The sequence below is a fragment of the Monodelphis domestica genome, chromosome 1, assembly GCF_027887165.1.
Source record: "Monodelphis domestica isolate mMonDom1 chromosome 1, mMonDom1.pri, whole genome shotgun sequence".
Lineage (NCBI taxonomy): Eukaryota > Metazoa > Chordata > Mammalia > Didelphimorphia > Didelphidae > Monodelphis > Monodelphis domestica.
The window spans coordinates 474,381,279-474,399,158 of NC_077227.1; the positions used below are offsets into that span (position 1 = coordinate 474,381,279).

The following is a 17,880-nucleotide window of genomic DNA, read 5'->3' on the forward strand; positions in this document are numbered from 1 at the left end:
AGAAGGGAGGAGAGTTTAGTAGTGAGGAGCTAAGGGATTGAAGATCATGGTGAAGTCAAAACAGTATTTAGTGTTATAAGAAAGAGGAAAAGGTTAGATGATAGTCAATTATAAGGTATTATTATTACTGAACAACAAAGTAATCGTATAGTTGCAGGTGATGGCCTGTTTGACTAAGGTGAGATGGAGGAATAGATAATATGAAATGAGTAAGTTGAACTTGGAAGTTAGGGTGTATCAGTATGTATGTTGATGTCTCCTATTATGAGGGCAAGAACTAGAAAGTAGTGAAAGATTGTGAGCAAGTCATTGAACACTTTGAGGTAGGAAAAGGTGTCTTCTGGAGTTCAGTGAACAATAGCTATCAGAATTTTGAATGAGTAAGAGATATGGATTGAGTGAACCTCAGAGGGGGAAAGGTTAAAGTATTGAGAATTGGTGGAAGAGAAAGAACCTGGAAACGGCAATGGAGAGGAAGGAGTATTTTAAACACTTCCACTTTGATTAGTGAGTCAGGTGATAAGTGAGAAAATGTGCAGCTAGTGCTAAAAAGGGAAGCCAGGGAGGCTGTGTTGTGTGCATCAGGAGAGTTTCAGGGAGAACCAGAAGATGGAAGAAGCTGGAAAGAAGAAGATTTAAGATGTAGGCAGTTTGTTACCCCTCTTATAGGCTTTGGAAGGGGTAGTTAGCATTACAATGGGACATTGGTGGGGTTGTTTTGAAGGGAATGGGAATGAAAGATAAGGAGTTCTGAATCTTTGGGATAGGAAGGGTATGATCAGATGAGAATTTGCTAATTGTTGACAAATGAGTTCAAGTAGGGTTTCTTAGTCCATGGAGGCCCTGGCTTCAGTAGGAAGTCCTCTTAGAGTCTTATTAGGCAGCTTAGGTGAGGGGACAGGTGCTGGGAGTGAAAGGAATGGTGTTATTCCTCTTCATTAATGGCAGAAGATTAGACAGGAAACATGATAGAATTTCATTTCTCCTTTTCCCTGGAAGGGAGAGGTCTTAGGTACTTGGTGGAATGATTTTTCTTTTACCATGAAAGGTCTGAAGACCAGGCAGGAGACCTGGTGAGATAGAATATTTTCTCTCCTTACCCCAAAGGCAGGAGACTGGTGTGTGATGGAAAGGTTGTAAGAAAAGAGCATATAGAAAAAGAACAGGACCCAGGACTAAACTTTAGGGAACAAAAACATTTAGGGAGTGAGATATGCATGGTAATCCAGCCAATACTGAGTCAGATAGGAGGAGAACCAAGAGAGAACAGTCATGAAAATGAAGAGCAAGGGTGGTTAATAGTGTCAAATGCTTCAAAGAAGTCAAGAAGGCTAAGAACTGAGAAAAAGCTATTGAATTTGGCAATTAAAAGATCATTGATAACTTTGGAGACAGTAGTTTCAGTTGAGTGGTTAGATTGGAAGTCATTACAAAAGTTTGAGAAGTGAGTGAAAGAGGAAATGAAACCAACTTTTTCTAGGAGTTTGGTTGAGAAAAGGAAGAGAGTTATCAAATGATAGCTTTAGAAAATAAAGTCTAGTAAGGATTTTTTTTTAAGGATAAGAAAATTGTAGGCAATGGGGAAAGATAGAGATTGAAGATTAGGGAGAATAGGAGGATGAATGTGGGAGCAATTTGTTGGAAGAATTGGAAAAACATTGGCTCACAGTTTATATTGAAGAATTAGTCTTGGTGAAAGTAAGAACCTCTTTATCAGAGAGCAGAATAAATAAAGGAGGGGGAAATGGATTAGTAATGTCAAGGGGTTTTGAGATGCAGAGAAGATGGAATTATAGCAAATGGCCATTACTTTCTCCTTAAAGTATGTGTTGTCAGCAGAGAATGTGTTTGAAGCTTAAGAAGAGAACATCGGAGGAGTGTTGTAGAATCTATTAGGGAAGCCTAAAAGGATTGATTGCCTTGCTGTTTTGAGTGCCCAGTTAGAATTAGAGAACATAAATTTTTAGTGAACCTAGTCAGCACAGTGCTATGACTTCTTTTCTCTAGGGCTATTCAGTACTCAAATAGAAGCAGAGGAAATAGGTGGATGTTGGGAATAATCTAGGTCTGGAGTTTGGCAACATATGAACAGTGGTAGGACAGTGAGCAAGAGACTAAAGAACAATCTAGTGTTGAATTAATTAACTATAGAGTTAATACTGTGAAGGGGAAAAAAGTGAATCCAAAGCAATGGTAATGGCCTGAAACAGTTCTCAGAGGTAAAGGCACTGAAAATGAAGTGAAGATGACAACAAAGAACAGGGGTAGGAGAGGTAAAGCATAGGGAAGCTTATGCTGTAGCATTTATTTTATAAATGAAGAAACCAAGGTTGTTAAGCTGAATGATAGCAGAAATATCTCTGGGAGACCAAATCTTCAGTATACAATACTTTCAACTTAGACTTGGTTTACATTTTTATTTTTACTTTCAATTAGTAAACCTTGAGAATTTTTCAAGAACTAAGAAAATATTTCTTTATTGGGAAAATAAAGTCATTGTCTATATACATAGTTGGCTTAAAAAAATTTTTTTTTAATTATATCTGTTGGGAAACTAATTTCAACAAGTACTACTTCTGAATTTTTCAGTGTGAATGGCTGCTTGGTGACCGAAAACCTTCACCAGAAGATTTAGATAAGGGAATTGATCCAGATAGTCCTCTTTTTCAAGCCATCCTTGACAACCCAGTTGTGCAGTTAGGACTAACTAATCCTAAAATTTTGTTAGGTAAGTATTTCAGCAATTTGCAGACTGACAAATATAATCTTGGCTATTCAAAAATATCACTTTTTTTAAAAAATTGAGAATAAATTTATGCTTTCAGGTCTTGTTATATAAACTTTTCTGCTTGGCATCCTCCATCTATAACACTTTGTATCTGGATGATTGTAGGCAAGTTACTTAACCTTTCTAAATTTCATTCTTTTTTAACCTGTAAAATGGGTCTAATAATACATGCATTGTCCTTTAGGATTGTTGTAAGAAAAGCACTTCATAACATTTAAAGTACTATAGAAATGTGAGTAGTTGTTTCTCAAGAACTTGTAATCCACAATGTGGCAATGTAAAGTTTAAATTTAGGTTTTATACTAAATAAGAGAGTTATAAAGTAATATTGGTGGATTTGAAAATATTATAGCTTAGGTCAAATTGACTTTTAGCAGCTTTTATTTACAAAGAGGTCAAAGAGTGAAAATAGAAATGTAGAAAAGACAGAGCCTTAACAAGTCTACCAGCCCTTTTCCAGTGAGGTCCAAATCAAGAACTTAAAGTACCCCTACTTACTATTAAGTATTAGAGCTTACAAGTCACTAGAGTAAGCTCACTCCTTCAAAGGCAGGGTCCATCCGCCTTGGGCAGTGCTAGGCAAAGTGAAAGGCTGCAGTTGGTTTCTGTGAAGAGGAGGAGAGACAGGAAGTGATGTGGAAAAAGAGGTATAAAAAGAAACCAACATGGTCTGGGGGAGCATTTCTTTCCTGGCATTTGTAGTGAGTGGCAGGGGCCTCCCCAAGTCCGATCTCCACGTGGAGCCTTCAGCCAGAAACCTACCAGCTTAGTCTCCTCCAAAGCCAAGGCAGGAATCTCAGCCACTCACTACAGATGCCAGGAAAGGAAAGGAATGCTCCCCCAGACCATGTTGGTCTCTTTTTATACCCCCTTTTCCACATCATTTCCTATCTCTCCTCCTCTTCACAGAAACCAATTGCAGCCTTTCAATTTGCCTAGCACTGCCCAAGGTGGATGGGCAGTGGCCTTTGGAGGAGTGAGCTTACTCTAGTAAGTGACTTGTAAACTCTAATACTTAATGGTAAGTAGGGGTACTTTAAGTTCTTGATTTGATTAGCTAAAAATAAGCAAGGGGAGAGTTAATCCTATCTTTACAGCAATATGGGGACTTAGGAATTTAGATCTGCTAGGGTTACTTATTCTACAGGACCAAAAACAAACAAAAAAAACCTGGCTGGAATCTTTTTAACACTTAAAATCTCTTATAGATAAATTAGCCACATTTGTGGGAGTCTAGCACATATTAATCTTGGCCACAGTGGTTTGAATTTAATGAAAAGATTAGGACCTCTGTGTGGTTTATTTCACAATCAGAAAAAAAACAACTCAATACAAAAGGAAACACATTTCATTTCTATAGGGAAGTACATATAGTTAAATGGCATTTGAAATGTTTAGCATAGCCTTTTATGTTTGATCTGTCAAGGCTGAAATAGTAACTATGGACACGTGGCTTTGACTTGCATGGAATTGTGCCTTGTGGTGCAGCTGTGTTTTCTCAGTCAAAAAAAAAAGTTCCTCTTCTTAAGAAACTCTTATAAATACATCAGAATAAAACATCTGTATGGGGCTTAGGTAAGTCTATATGTACCAATAACTTAATTTTGGGTAGATTTTAGCTTCTGGCCCACATGTCAATCCTCAAGTTAATTTCTGTCATGATATTACTTAGAATTATTATTTTGGTACCAGACTTTAAATATTTCCAACTGAATTTTTCAAAATGAAATTGTATTGATATGTTTTGTTTCTATATCATACTACATTTCCCAGTGTATCTCTCCTTTCTTCCCCTCCCAAAGAGCCATCCCCTATAAAGAAAGAAGAAAAAAGTTTTGCAAAACTAACAGACACTTTGGAAAAGTATGACATTATATGCAATATACCACACTGGTAGTTTTCCCCTTACAAAGAAGTCAGGGAGGGACAGTACTTTTTTATGTCTTTTTGGAGCCAAACATAGTTATCACAATTCCATAGTACTCAGTTTCAATTGTTTTATTGTTCTTCTGCATTGTTGTAGTCACAATTTTCTTGCTGTTTCTTATTTCACTTTGCATCAATTTATATCTTCCTCTGATTATCTGTATTTTTCATATTTATTGCTTTTCACAGCACAGTAATATTTCATTACATTGTGTACCATTGACAAACTGAATTTTAATCGATTTTCAGAGTACTTTAATTAAAGAAACTGCCATGCATTGAAGGAGCAAAAACTGTTGTTGATGAAAACTTAGTATGAAACAAATTTTAATGGTAAAAAGAGCTTTCCAGCATTTTCTGGAATTTCTGGAACAAAGAGGAATTTGGTTTGGTGTATTTAGCTCCATGTTTTAGATCAGGTGAACAGTTCAGTTTTCATTTTGATAAAATGCCAAGAATTTTAATAATGAACATTTACAAAACTTTATAAGTTGGGTAATTGTTACTATGTTACTCGAGTGTAATAAAGTTCTGCTCATGGAGTTTTGACATAGAAAAACAAAGAATTTGAGTTATAGGCTATTGCAGAATATTCAGCCTTTTATTTGATGGAACAAAATTTGGCTTCAAATATAGAGTATTTTAAAAAATTCAGTCACCTTCTTGGGCATATTCAAATATTAAATATTCTGAATAAAAATTGTAAAAAGAGAGAAGTATATTTGAACTATTATGACACTGGTGAAAATAATCATTGCCTTATGGGTTAGCCATGCTCTGTCAGGCTTTTCTTTTATTGGTGAGGAGGGAGATAAAACTTGACATGGCATGAATCTTAAACTGTACAATAACAAACATACAATAGGGTCCTGCATTGGTGTTGGATTGAGTTCCACTTGAAATATTATTCAGCGTTTGCTAAATTAAAAGACCTATTCATTTGTATTGGGTTTCTTGTTGAAAAAAAGTAAGAATAACTTTCTTGCTATAATTTTCTTATATCTTTTGATCCAAAGTGTCTAGTCAATACATCCATGTTAGTTGATATTTCTGTTTTGACTACCTACCTATTACACATATCAGACTAGAAGTTCTGTAGGCATCTCAAACTCAACATATCCAAAATCCCAACTTATTTTCCCTTCAGACTGCTCTCAGATTCTTGAACTTCCAGATTTCTGTAGAGGGTACTCTTATCCTTGTGGTCACTTTGGATCACAACCTCAGAGTTATCCTTGACTCCTCACTTTCCCTTGCTACATTTGTTACTTTTTTTCAATTCTAACCCTTGAACATCTCTCACATTTATCCTTTTTTTTCCTACTCATACAACTAGTTCCTTTGTTCAGGCCCTTATCACTTCTTTCCAAGACTATTACAGTAACTAATGGGTCTACTTGCTTTGTCACTCACCTCTTTAGTTAAGCAGCCTCACAACTACCAAAGCCATATTTCTAAAGCACAAGTTCTGACAAAATCACCCCCCTGCTTAGTAAACGCCAGCAACTTCTTGTTGCTGTTATGATTAAATCCCTTGTTTGTAACTTAAGGACCATGACTCCAACCAATCTTTCCAGTTTCACCACATTATTCCCCTCCATATACCTTATGTTCTAGCTAAATTAGCCTTTTTGCTATTCTGCACATGATATTCTGTCTCCCCATTCCATTTCTTCATATGGACGGTCCCCCTCATGCCTTGAATAGACTCCCTTATCAGCTTAGGAATTAAAAATCTCAAGTTTCTTTCAAAGCTCAACTTAAAGTTATAAGACCTTTCCTGATTCCACCACCTACTAGTAACTCTTCTCCCCCACTAAAATGACCTTGTATTTTTTTTAATCAAAAACATATTTTTATCAGAAAGCATATTGGAGGAAGCTAAAAAGACCTGATTTCCAATTCCACCTCTACCACATACAGATTGTGAATCTAGAAAGTTCATTTAGCCTCCAATAGACTGTGAGCTCTTTGAAAGCAAGGATTGCCTTTTAGCATTTTTTTTATCTTCTCATCGATTGCCTAGTATATAGTAGATGCTTAATAAATGTATATTGACTGACAACTTCTCAGGACTCTAGGGAACTCTTTAGGAATGTAAATTGTAGAGAATGTCCTTTGACCAGCAATTGGTAATAACCAGCATTGGTAAAAGAATTTTCCTTGCTGGAAAGTTCCCCTAAACCACTGAAATCACAGGTCCTGTTCCCATTCCCATCCCTTATTTGAGTCATACATATATATATATGTTCTCTGCTCTGATAAAATGCCAGTTACTTGAGGGTAAAGGCTTTCATTTCTGCTTTGTATCCCCTCTCAAAGCACAGTGCTTGGTATATAATAGATACTTAAGTCTTATTAATTGATCTATATATGTACTCTTAATATCTAAGTATGTCCTCATTATATTTAGAAAGTTGTTTTTAAAAAGCATGAGCTCCAGATACTTACTAATACATAATGAAGATGCCATGAAATGAATATTGCTCCTTCTTTTCCCACAGCATTTGAAGATATGCTTGAAAACCCATTAAATAGCACCCAGTGGATGAATGACCCTGAGACAGGACCTGTCATGCTACAGATCTCCAGGATCTTTCAGACGCTGAACCGCACCTAGGGTGATAGATGCCCTCCACTCTGCTGCTCCTGCTGCCCACAGCTTCAGGTTCCTCATAGAAGAAGGAGCCGAAGATTTGGAGGGGAGGGGAAGAAAAAAAAACTTGGTATTTGGCTAGAGGCCCTTTTAGTTATACTTCTCAAACAAGAAAGAATGTAGCTTATAGCCAGCTGGAAATGTAGTTGCCTTATGGATTTATTGGTAGTGGAAGCAGGGTTTGCATTCAGTTAGATTGAATAAAAAAATCCATATCTCAAAAATACTCATGCAAACAACTTACATGGGATTGTTTGAGACAGTAATGACTGCTCTGGTTTTATACCTTATTGCTTAAAGAATCTGTGAGGGTAGTTTACAAGTCAGTATTTTTAGCATCTGACTGATGTTTACAAAAAGTGACTGACCACTTCAGTGAAGAATTAAATGATATACTCATCTCTAAAGAGTATTAAGTTATGATTATTAAAATTAAATGCTATTTGAATTGACCCTTAGTTAAATTTTAAAATGTAGATGTTATTTGAGAGAGCATGTTTCAATCCAAACTGTTAATGTCAGACATACTAATTTAAGTAAATTAATTCTTAGGTTAAATTTCTTAATAAATAGTTTTCCTTTTTCCTATTTTCTGTGTTAGTGTTGTTCTAGTACTCAAAGAAAAAGTGTTATATTACTTTAAGCAACTCACATCTCATTATATTAAAGATGCAGTATTTTTTTCCTCTAACAGTTCATTTTGCCATGCCAACATTTTTAATATCTACAGGAGTAGATTTTATAAGTAGTAGACATGTTTTGATATTTAGAAGGCTGTTTTCTTTTAATTGAATGAGTTTTAAAAGTTATAAGAACACATTTTCCCCACATCCCATATAGCATATATCTTGAGGAAAAGCAAACTCTATTATAGACATTAAGCTGATAACTTTTCTGCCTCTTTTTAAAGAAAAAAAAAATCCTTTGTTCATTATTTTTGCCAGAAGAAGTTGTCTTCTGAGAATGTTTTGGTTAAACTAACATTCTTGTGAAGGCAGCCAAATAACATTTGCCTTAATGCACTAACACATATGCCTTGACTATTGGCACCTAAATATCTGGCATTAGTTGGCTTACACTTTGTGGAGTTACCATCTTCCATAAATAGCCAGTGAGTATAGAAGTCTAGTAGCTGAGATCTTAGCTAGATGACAATCCTAGTTAATCTGTCTGTAAAGAGCATTTTTATCTCACTGATCAGGTATCTTATGGTTTTAGATTTAAAACTTTAGGTCAGAAATACCAGGAATGTTTTTTGTAGCTATTCTAGGCATTTTCTGGTTCCCATGTCTGTCTATTTTTTGAAAAAAGGATGTATGTAAGACACCCCTGAACATTTTTGTGAGGTGTTATAATCTTTGATCTCTTGATAATTTATTCTTTTTTTCTTCCATTCTTTGACTTAAAAGCTACTAGCTGGGAGTTTATGCTTTTCATTTTTTTTTTAACTCAAAGCCCTTAATTCATTTATTTTTAACTTGAAAGTCTGTGGAATGAATTCATCTCCCCCCCTTTCTTGATAGAGAATAAGATTCCCCTTGGTACTTCTCCCAGTCAAAAGGGTAAGTTTACAATTCAGTATTTTTAGCATCTGACCAGTTTGCAAAGAGTGACTGACCATTTAAGTGAAGAATTTAAAGATACATTCATCTTGAATATAAATCACTTTTCCCCCTTCAAAAAAATGATTTGGGGATACTACTAAAATCATTAGTGATGCATTAATTTTCAATATATACATTATCTATTTGACTATATAATATTTATGAAAGAGCAAAATATTTTAGACATACAAAATGTGAAGTTTGGGATTTTAGTTCAATAGGAATTTTTCTTTTGTACTATAGAATGATTCTTATTTTGTATAAAATTTATCCAAATAGTATACAATCATCCTTATTAAAGTACTCCTCCCAGGTTGCAACAATTTCCTGAGTTCACTGTTCCTTCTGTATAGATTTTCAAGAGCTTTGATTCAGAAATTTAACTAGTTTCATAAACCTAGTCCAGACTGAATTCATCTGTAAATTGGAATTACTATGAAAAGAAAGCTGTTATGGCCAAAGAAGTACTGCATCTTTAAAATACCCCCAAACTGAGTAAATGTTTAGGTTTTATGTGTATGTGGCTTTTTGGTTTGGGTTTTGTTTTGTTTTTTCCTTGCTTAAACCTAATTCAGATTATTTTAATATGCTAATCTTTTAAATATTTGAGAGGGAAAAACTAAAAAGTAGTTAATTTGATGTGTCTCTTCAAAGGGGTAAATGACTCTTGGGACTATATAGCTTCTGAAGATTATTACTTGGTAGTGATGGACAATTAATAGTGTTTTAGGGCTAAATAGTTTTTTGCAGCAAGGCTCAGTGTGACTAAAGACTTCATGTAGATTCAAACTAAATTATCAGAGAATACCACATAAGAAACTAGTGAAATCAAACCATTAATACACATGCCTATCATTTAGTATGCAGTCAGGGCCAAGGCTATGTTTGTTAAGAGGCCAATTCAGCAGATTTTGGAGAGGAGCCAGCACCCAAACAATGTTTACCTTTAATGCTCTTTCCACTGTATTTGGAGTATTGGTAATTCCATATGTTTCTGATGGAGAATCTTTAAAATCCTCATGCCAGATTTTGGGTTGGGATTTGGCAGATGTAGGAAGAGGTTTCCAGCTGGGGACCTTGTAGACAGGGAGGATATAGTAAAGGGCACTGTCACAATTGATATTCTCTATCCATGGCAAAGGATGGAACAATTATGTTTACAACTTCAAAATTCAGTCTAGCATACATAGCAATATTAACATGCAGCTTACTGAATGAAAAGTTAAAACTACTGCGACCACATGTCTGTGCATCATTTAAGCCAGACCTAAGGTGGGGATATGCACCATTTGATCTTAAAGAAGGGAAAAGATACAGGAAAAGCGAGGAAGACTAAGAAAATAGCTAATGAATCTTCAACAGTATTGTTTCTTTTTGAATTGTTCTTATGCTTGTTCTCCACCATCCCATTGGTTGACATAGACAATCTTTACCTTTTGATATTTACATGTGATTATGGAAAGGTATTTATTTATTTAATATATATATATACATATATAATTTATAATTTTATCAGATCACAAAGCTTTGATATTTTTAATAGAAGTGTTCTATATGAAAGTTTGTTCTCAGGGCTTCATATTTATACTAACTTTGTAGGGGATGCAATACAATTTGAAAAACCAGTAATCATTTTACTACTGAAACATTGGTTACTTGGTATCAACTTGTGAGAGATAGCATGAGACAACCTTGATAGAGACCAATCCAGTGAGTCTTCCTTTCTTGTTGATTGGTATCTTCTAATGAAGGGGTCCACAGGATTTGGTGTAAAAACTATGAATGTAAACAAAAATAAGGTAACTTATGGTATGGGTCTAAATTTTAGAATTTATATATACTTTGAGAAAAATGTTTGTAGTATTGATGAGGTATACACCATTAGATGAGAGCATCTTCGATGCTGTGGTTGGGGAATACCAAGTAGTACACTGTGTCCACCAAATTATAGTGTTAAAAACTACCAAAGCAATGGACTGTTACCATATCTTACCTCTAAAAGACAACAAGAATATGTTTGTTTTTTCAAAGTTATATTCTCGGGCAGTTCTAGTTATGATGTCTTCATGTTATTACTGGAACAGTTAGAGAAGGACATTTAGAACCTATGGTTTTGCCCCTACTCACCCACCCATGTCTAATGCCCCTTGCCTTGTAGTTTTTACAAGTTTGGGGGTTAAAACTTTGTCATTGATTTCTAAGGTCAAATTTGAAGAGGTAATTCCTTATCTTCTACAGAACTGATTCAGTTGCCTAAAAATGACTGGACCATTTAAATTCCAATTTTAAAAAATGAATCTTTTGAAACTATCGATGAGATCAAGGACTAGTCCCAGATGTCCTCTAACTGAACTGTAGGCTTCTCCAATAGTGGTTTTTACTGGCAATTGTCCTGCTCCAGTGACTCTTGGCTCTATTATTACTTGAATGCTTACAAAATTGGTTGAATTCTCACCAGTCTGAACCCCCCCCCCTTTTTGTACAATCAAGCGTGTGCTTGCTACGCAAGATGGTTATAGAGTTGTTGCCTATGAACATTTTTCATCAGAGACTACAAATTTACTCTGAAAATGCAGGTTCCCCAGTGTGCATTTCCTTTGCCGAAATTTATTCTATTAGTATCCCAATCTTAACTAATAACCAAAGGTTGTAGTTGTAATTGGGATGTTATATTACCTCTCTAACAGTTTCCCAACCCTAGATTCTAGGCACTTAAATACTGCTCCCTGGCTGAAACTGAAGGAAGGGCTTTTGATAAATGTAAATGCATTAAATTCCACTTGAATTTGGTTGTTGTTTTTGTACCATTGTGGTGTTTGAGGGGTGGGGGGAGTTGGGGGAGAACAATGTATAAATGTCTACCAAATGAAATGTTAACAGCTGCTGGTGATGCCTGTGTATTATTTTTTAAAAATGACTTTGAATATTTTGCTGGTTTAATAAAATATATCAGAATGTGATTTGCAGTGACTACAAGTTAGCTCTAGTGCTGCATTTTCATTTTACCTGGTTATAAAAATAATTGAATAGGTTTGGTCCCTCATACTTTTTATATGAAAGTGATACTGTGGCATGCACACTTGTTTTAAAATTTAATGTTATTTGGGGCAACTTAAGTTGAGTGTGACAAAACTAAATTCAGAGTTCATTCTACAGATATTGTGGTAGGGGCATGAGTTAGTTATATTATCAGTAATAATGCTGAATATTTGAATTGATTTTGAATATGTATAGTTTTGTTTTTTAATCCTAATGGCCCCCAAAATATAATGATCCACTCAGCTGGGTTTTAATGAAGTCAGATTTCAACTACTTAATGAAATTTTCTGAATAACACATTTTGAGGACAAATTGTTCCAACTTTGGTAGCAGTCATAAACTCTGTTAACACCGCTTGTTAGGGGATTAGAATGATTACTGAGTCTTAATTCCTCTAACCCATCCCACCCCACACATACACTGACTAACATTGTGCTGATAGGTATATTGTAAATTTATAACACAATAAAAGTTTTTTGATTATATGAACTGCTAGTAATTTTTTTTGCAAGAGACATCACATTTAAAGACCCATATTTTGATAATTTATTATCTCTTGACTAAAATTTATTTATTGGAACAAATTATCTGAACATTAAGCTGATGTTTTCTATTTGTGCACATTGTGCTATTAAAGAGATCTAGAATAGGATGTGTGGTCTGAGAAGGCTGAATCTTTTATACACTTAGGAAATGGGATGAAGAATTAAAAATCTTTTTTTGCTAGATATTTTCCTCTTTCATAGTACAACTTTTAAAGCATTGATCAGTATTTCCTTTTAAAGCAAAAACTTCATCAGAGAATTAATACAGCTATTTTTAGGACTATCATAAAACATTTAGTAAACACTGAAAAGGAGGCACTGTATTCCACTAGATGCTATCACAGAGAACATGTGAAACGAAGGTCTTAAATAAGCCAGGAGGTATAATACTGTTAAATCTAAGCTGATGGGGAGAAAATTACACCAAGTATTTTCTTAAACTATATAAATAGGTTGATTACAGTGAGATAGTATGCATGATAGGTGCATCTGGATTAATAAAAAAAAAAAAAAACCTTGGAATCAGTGGTTTGTTTTGTTTTTTGATGAGTTATGGAAGAGGTATAAACTAATGAAAAGAGTTAAACCAGGTGTGGGGGAATAGTAACAGCTAGGTCTTATGTGCAGTTTTGTTTATACAGGATGAAGTGAGAACAAGATGGAAACTGTAATAGGACCTGGTACCCACAAATAAGAAATTTTTGCCTAATCAGTGGGGCACTAGGGAGTCACCAGAGTTATTTGGCATAGGTGATTGATGGCTATGGCTATTGCTCATAGATTGAATAAAATGAGTGACTCTAGAAGTAGCGAGGTTACAGCCTGGAGGTGGGTCTGGTATACACCCTTACTTGTCTTATCTTGCTATTTAGAAGTTCTCTCTTGGGGTGAGGCTTCTGTGTTATGTGATGAATAAACTGGGATTGCTAAAGGCAAAGTTGTGAAGCAGGCCAAGTTAGTTTTTGTGCCCTAATGGTGACCCAGGCCTACCTTCCTGGAAAAGTGCCCAGAGTTTCAGTTTTCATCTACCCTTTCCACTTTCAAAATCTCTTCTCTTAGTTGCCTTGAAAATATTTTTGAGTGCTTTTGATTCACACAAAATAAAGTTAACAGATAATAACATATCCTGAGGGAGAAATGCCTTAACCTAAAGGAACAACACTCTTGATGGTAGAATTTCAAGAATTGTTGGCACACAAGGGAGATTTTTGGTCAGGGTGGCTTCCTAGTACTCTTCATACCACAACAAATAGGTGGTTGCTTCTTCAACCTCAACCTAGTCCTAAAGATGAACCTTAACCCAAAACTAGCCCTAGGGATGAACCTCAACCTGTGTTATGTGAATACTGACCTAGCTTTTTTCAAACTCAGTTTTAATTGAAAGCACTGAAGGGTATAGTCTGCCTAACCAAAAGATTCCTAATGTGTTGCTGTGCTGTGTTGTGCTGGGCAGAGTTCTGTATTAGAAGGAATGAATGAATTGACTTTTCATACTACTAGTCTGTTCTGAAAGTGCTGGTGTATAGAATCCGTGCAAAGGACTGATGTTCATTTGTAAAGTAAGAGATTTGATTGTTCAAATTATGGTAAGATAATTCCCATTCTTTTGTCTCATGTCCAGTTGCCTCTAGGAGAGGTATGTTAAGAGAGTTCTTAGGATCAATTTTATTTGCCTCTGATTTAAGAAAAAACTGAGGGTGACTAGGAGCCTTAAGTTTTAGTTCATTTGGCTACTTATTCTATATATTTCTGAGAGGAGAGTATTAATTTTAGGTTTCTGTTGGTTTTTATTATCTGTACTTGGCATTCTGTATCTATAGTTCATCTGTCCTCTGGAATCAATAGTTTATTACTTTAACCACAGTTTAAGCCAACTTTTGTTTTTATTTACATTAATGTTCTGCTTCCTTACTATATTAGTTCATATATTTCTTTCTATTTCTTTAAATTCCTCATGTTTGTTATTTCATATGGCACTTCATTGCCACATATCACAATTTATCTAGCTGCTTTGCAAATGCCACTTTGCTTCTAGCTTTTTTCTTTTTTTTCTTTTAAAAACTTAAAAATTTAGAATATTTTTCCATGGTTCCTTGATTCAAGATTTCCCCCACCTTTCCCCTGACTCTTTCCTCCCCCCTCCCAAAGCTGACAATCAGTTCAACTGGTTATACATGTATCATTGTTAAAAATCTATTTCCATGATTTTCATATTTGAAGTAGAGTGATCTTTTAACATCAAAACCCTAATCATACTCCTATCGAATTAAGTGATTGATCATATGTTTTTCTTCTGCATTTCCATTTCCACAGTTCTTTCTCTGGATGTGGATAATGTTCTTTCTCATAAGTTCCTCTGAATTGTCCTGGGATTGCATTGCTGCTGGTAGAAAAATCTGTTACATTCTATTGTACCATAATGTATCAATCTCTGTGTACAATGTTCTCCTGGTTCTGCTCCTTTCACTCTGCATCAATTCCTGGAGTTCTTTCCATTCACATGGAATTCCTCTAGTTCATTATTCTTTTTAGCACAATAATATTTCATCACCATCATATAACCACAATTTATTCAGCCATTCCCCAAAACATTTTTCATACTCTTGAGAAGGGAATGCACACATAATGTGAAAGTTGGAAGGGATTTTAGATATCATCTTAATCCATTACCTTGTTTTATAGATCAGGAATATGAATTGTTAGGTAACGGTAATTTAGATTGTTCTGTCATATATACTAATGCGAATTGATAGATCTCAGTGAAATTATTGTAGTTTTCCCCTATTAAATAGCATAAGGAGTATTTGAAGTACAACTTTTTGAAGAGTTAATCATTTTAGTGCATTAATTCAATCAGTATCTTGTTTTTTGTTGGAAACACATTGAGCACAGGAGAGTTTGTTATCTACTTGGAGATGTTATCAGCTTGTTGTATAGGGCACTGTCTGATCTCTCTCCATACTTCCTCCTCTAGAAATTAGCAGGTAAGTCAATACTTTGTGAACACAGGTTATTTAGTTCTAGGTGATTTAAAGATATTCTCTTTTGAGTGTGAAAGTTTAAAAAAAATTTGCTAGTCTCTCATTCTATTTAGTTTTTTCTCTCTCAAAAATCCCTAAAGTATATCATAAACCTCAATCAAAAAAAGGAAGCAGAGGCACACATAACCAAAAATTCCAGATAATCACAGATTTAGAACTACAAGAGTCCTCTCAGGTCATTTAGGCAAACCTCTCATTAGTAAAAGATGGGAATAGGCTGAGAGACTCAATGATTTGTCTAATTTAATTTAGGTGGTAAGTGGCAGAGCCGAGATTTGAATTGACTTCTGAAGAGATTCAGTATGTTTTCCATTTCACTAAGCAAAAGTAATTTCTGCATGGCTCTGAAGTTACTTACAAATTGTTTTTTGGTATGTGTGTGGTGGAGGCGAGGGTTGGGGTATAGATTCAGTAATTCAATAAATATTAACTACCTACTTTGTGTTAGAAACTGTGCTAAGAGCTGAGGATACAAATAAAAAGTACAGTCCCTGCCCTCAAGGAGCTTGCAATCTAGTGGGGGAAGATAATACACAAAAGAAAGGTGAAAAATTGGAGGAGGGATAACCCTACAATTGCATACACAGTACAAGGGTATGATGTTCATTGAGTCAAAACCAAGCAGAGCCACTGTAACAGTTAAAAGAGTGGTTGCCATAAACTGTGACCGCAAAAATATGGTTTCAAGACAGTGTCTTGAGTTAAATCGAAAATAAAGTGGTTGCCATGGGAAAACTCCCAAATATTAAATACCCAAGTCAGCTGGGTTTTTATGGAGATTTTAATTAATAGAAATTAAGGAATTAATGAAAGGGAGAGAGAGAGTAAGAGGAAATAATGAGAAAAGGGTTAGGCCAGCCTAGGCTTAAGCCTTAATAGAGAGATCAGTCAGTCTTTTATCAACTCACCACAAGATCCTTCCAAGCAAAATTCTAATGTTCAGAGAGTCCCTCCAGTTTAGCTCAGGAAGCTGAACTTTCAGCCTCCAAGAGAGACCAGCCTCCAATTCAGCTCCATAGCTGAATTCCCTCCAGAGGCCTTCTGACCTCCTTTTGAAGAGAATTTTCTCCTATGTCACCTCCCCTAAGTTTTTACATCTACCAATCACAGTAGACATTTTCACAGGACTGACCATTCTTAATTCACATCTTCTTTAGTTCTCAACTTCTCTGGGTAGACTAAAACTTCTGAGTAAGTTCACACCTCTTTGCCCCTTGCAAGTTTGCAAGTTGCCTGACCTTTCAGTGATTAATTTGACCTTCATAGGTACTTAGCACCTTTCTGTATTAGATCTAAAAATAGACTTAGCTTAAGGGCTTTTGCCTCACTATAAGTATGAGTTAAGTACTTTTCATTGTTCAGTAAGGAGTTTTACAACTTTATCTTCCCCTAAAGTATGCTTAAGTATGGGTGGAGTAATGTTAGAGTTCTCACATTCCTGATCTTCATTGCTTAAAATGGGGAATGGTCTTAACCAAATGTTCTAAGGTAGAGTCTGAGAATTTTTAACATTCACAAGTCTGAGAAATTTTAAGATTCACAACACTGATGGAAAACAAAATGTTACCTAGAATGTTCTGAGCCCTTTATAAAGAAAGGCTTTGGGATGAGTTCATTGTTTCATCCTCCAATCAGGGGAGAGGCAACTAAGGAATCTACGAAGGTGCTGAGTATCAAAAACTGAATCATCAATGGTCTGCATGATGGCAAGATTTCAGATAACCAGCTTATCCTGTGGGAGACAAAATGCTCAATGTTTGCCTTGACATGAATGAATAATTATGGTCTCCCAAAGTTACCTCTAGGCTAAACATTCCCTCTTCAATTTAGCCTTCTCTTTAGCTAATCAATGTCCTTTTGTAAATGAGGTCTTCAGAACTGAATTCAGTAGTCGGAATGTGGCCTGACTATCTCATTGAACTGTTATCTCCTATGTTGTGGACACTGTGATACTCATAAGAAGTCAATGCAACAATTTGCTTAGCTGCCGTCTTATGGCAGCATTTGACTCACATTAAGTTTGTGTTTTACAAAAGCTCCTAGTTCTTTTTCAAAGGAGCTGCTATTTAAGCTATGCCTTTTCTAATTTGTGAAATTGATGTTTTTTAAGCTTGTGTAGGACTTTACATTTATTTTTAATATATTTCCTTATTAAACTAGGATATTTTTGGAACCTAATCTCATGAGAAACATTAGCTTTTTTCTTCCCATGTTTGTCCTTCTCCCAGTTCTGAATCCCCTTAACAATGCTATTATTTAACTCACATATCTCCATCTTATC

The 17,880-nt window shown here is 35.3% G+C and overlaps 1 protein-coding gene across 1 annotated transcript in view; it reads left to right on the top strand.

Annotated features, from left to right (window-relative positions):
- The window catches only part of UBAC1 (UBA domain containing 1), a 42,546-nt gene extending 30,044 nt beyond the window's left edge, over positions 1-12,502 (top strand). Inside the window, exons 9-10 of the mRNA XM_001366381.5 lie at positions 2,590-2,728; positions 7,219-12,502. Coding sequence (XP_001366418.1) covers positions 2,590-2,728; positions 7,219-7,334 — 255 coding nt within the window. The 3' untranslated portion in view covers positions 7,335-12,502. The remainder of the gene's footprint in view (positions 1-2,589; positions 2,729-7,218) is intronic.
- Positions 12,503-17,880: the final 5,378 nt, after the last annotated feature.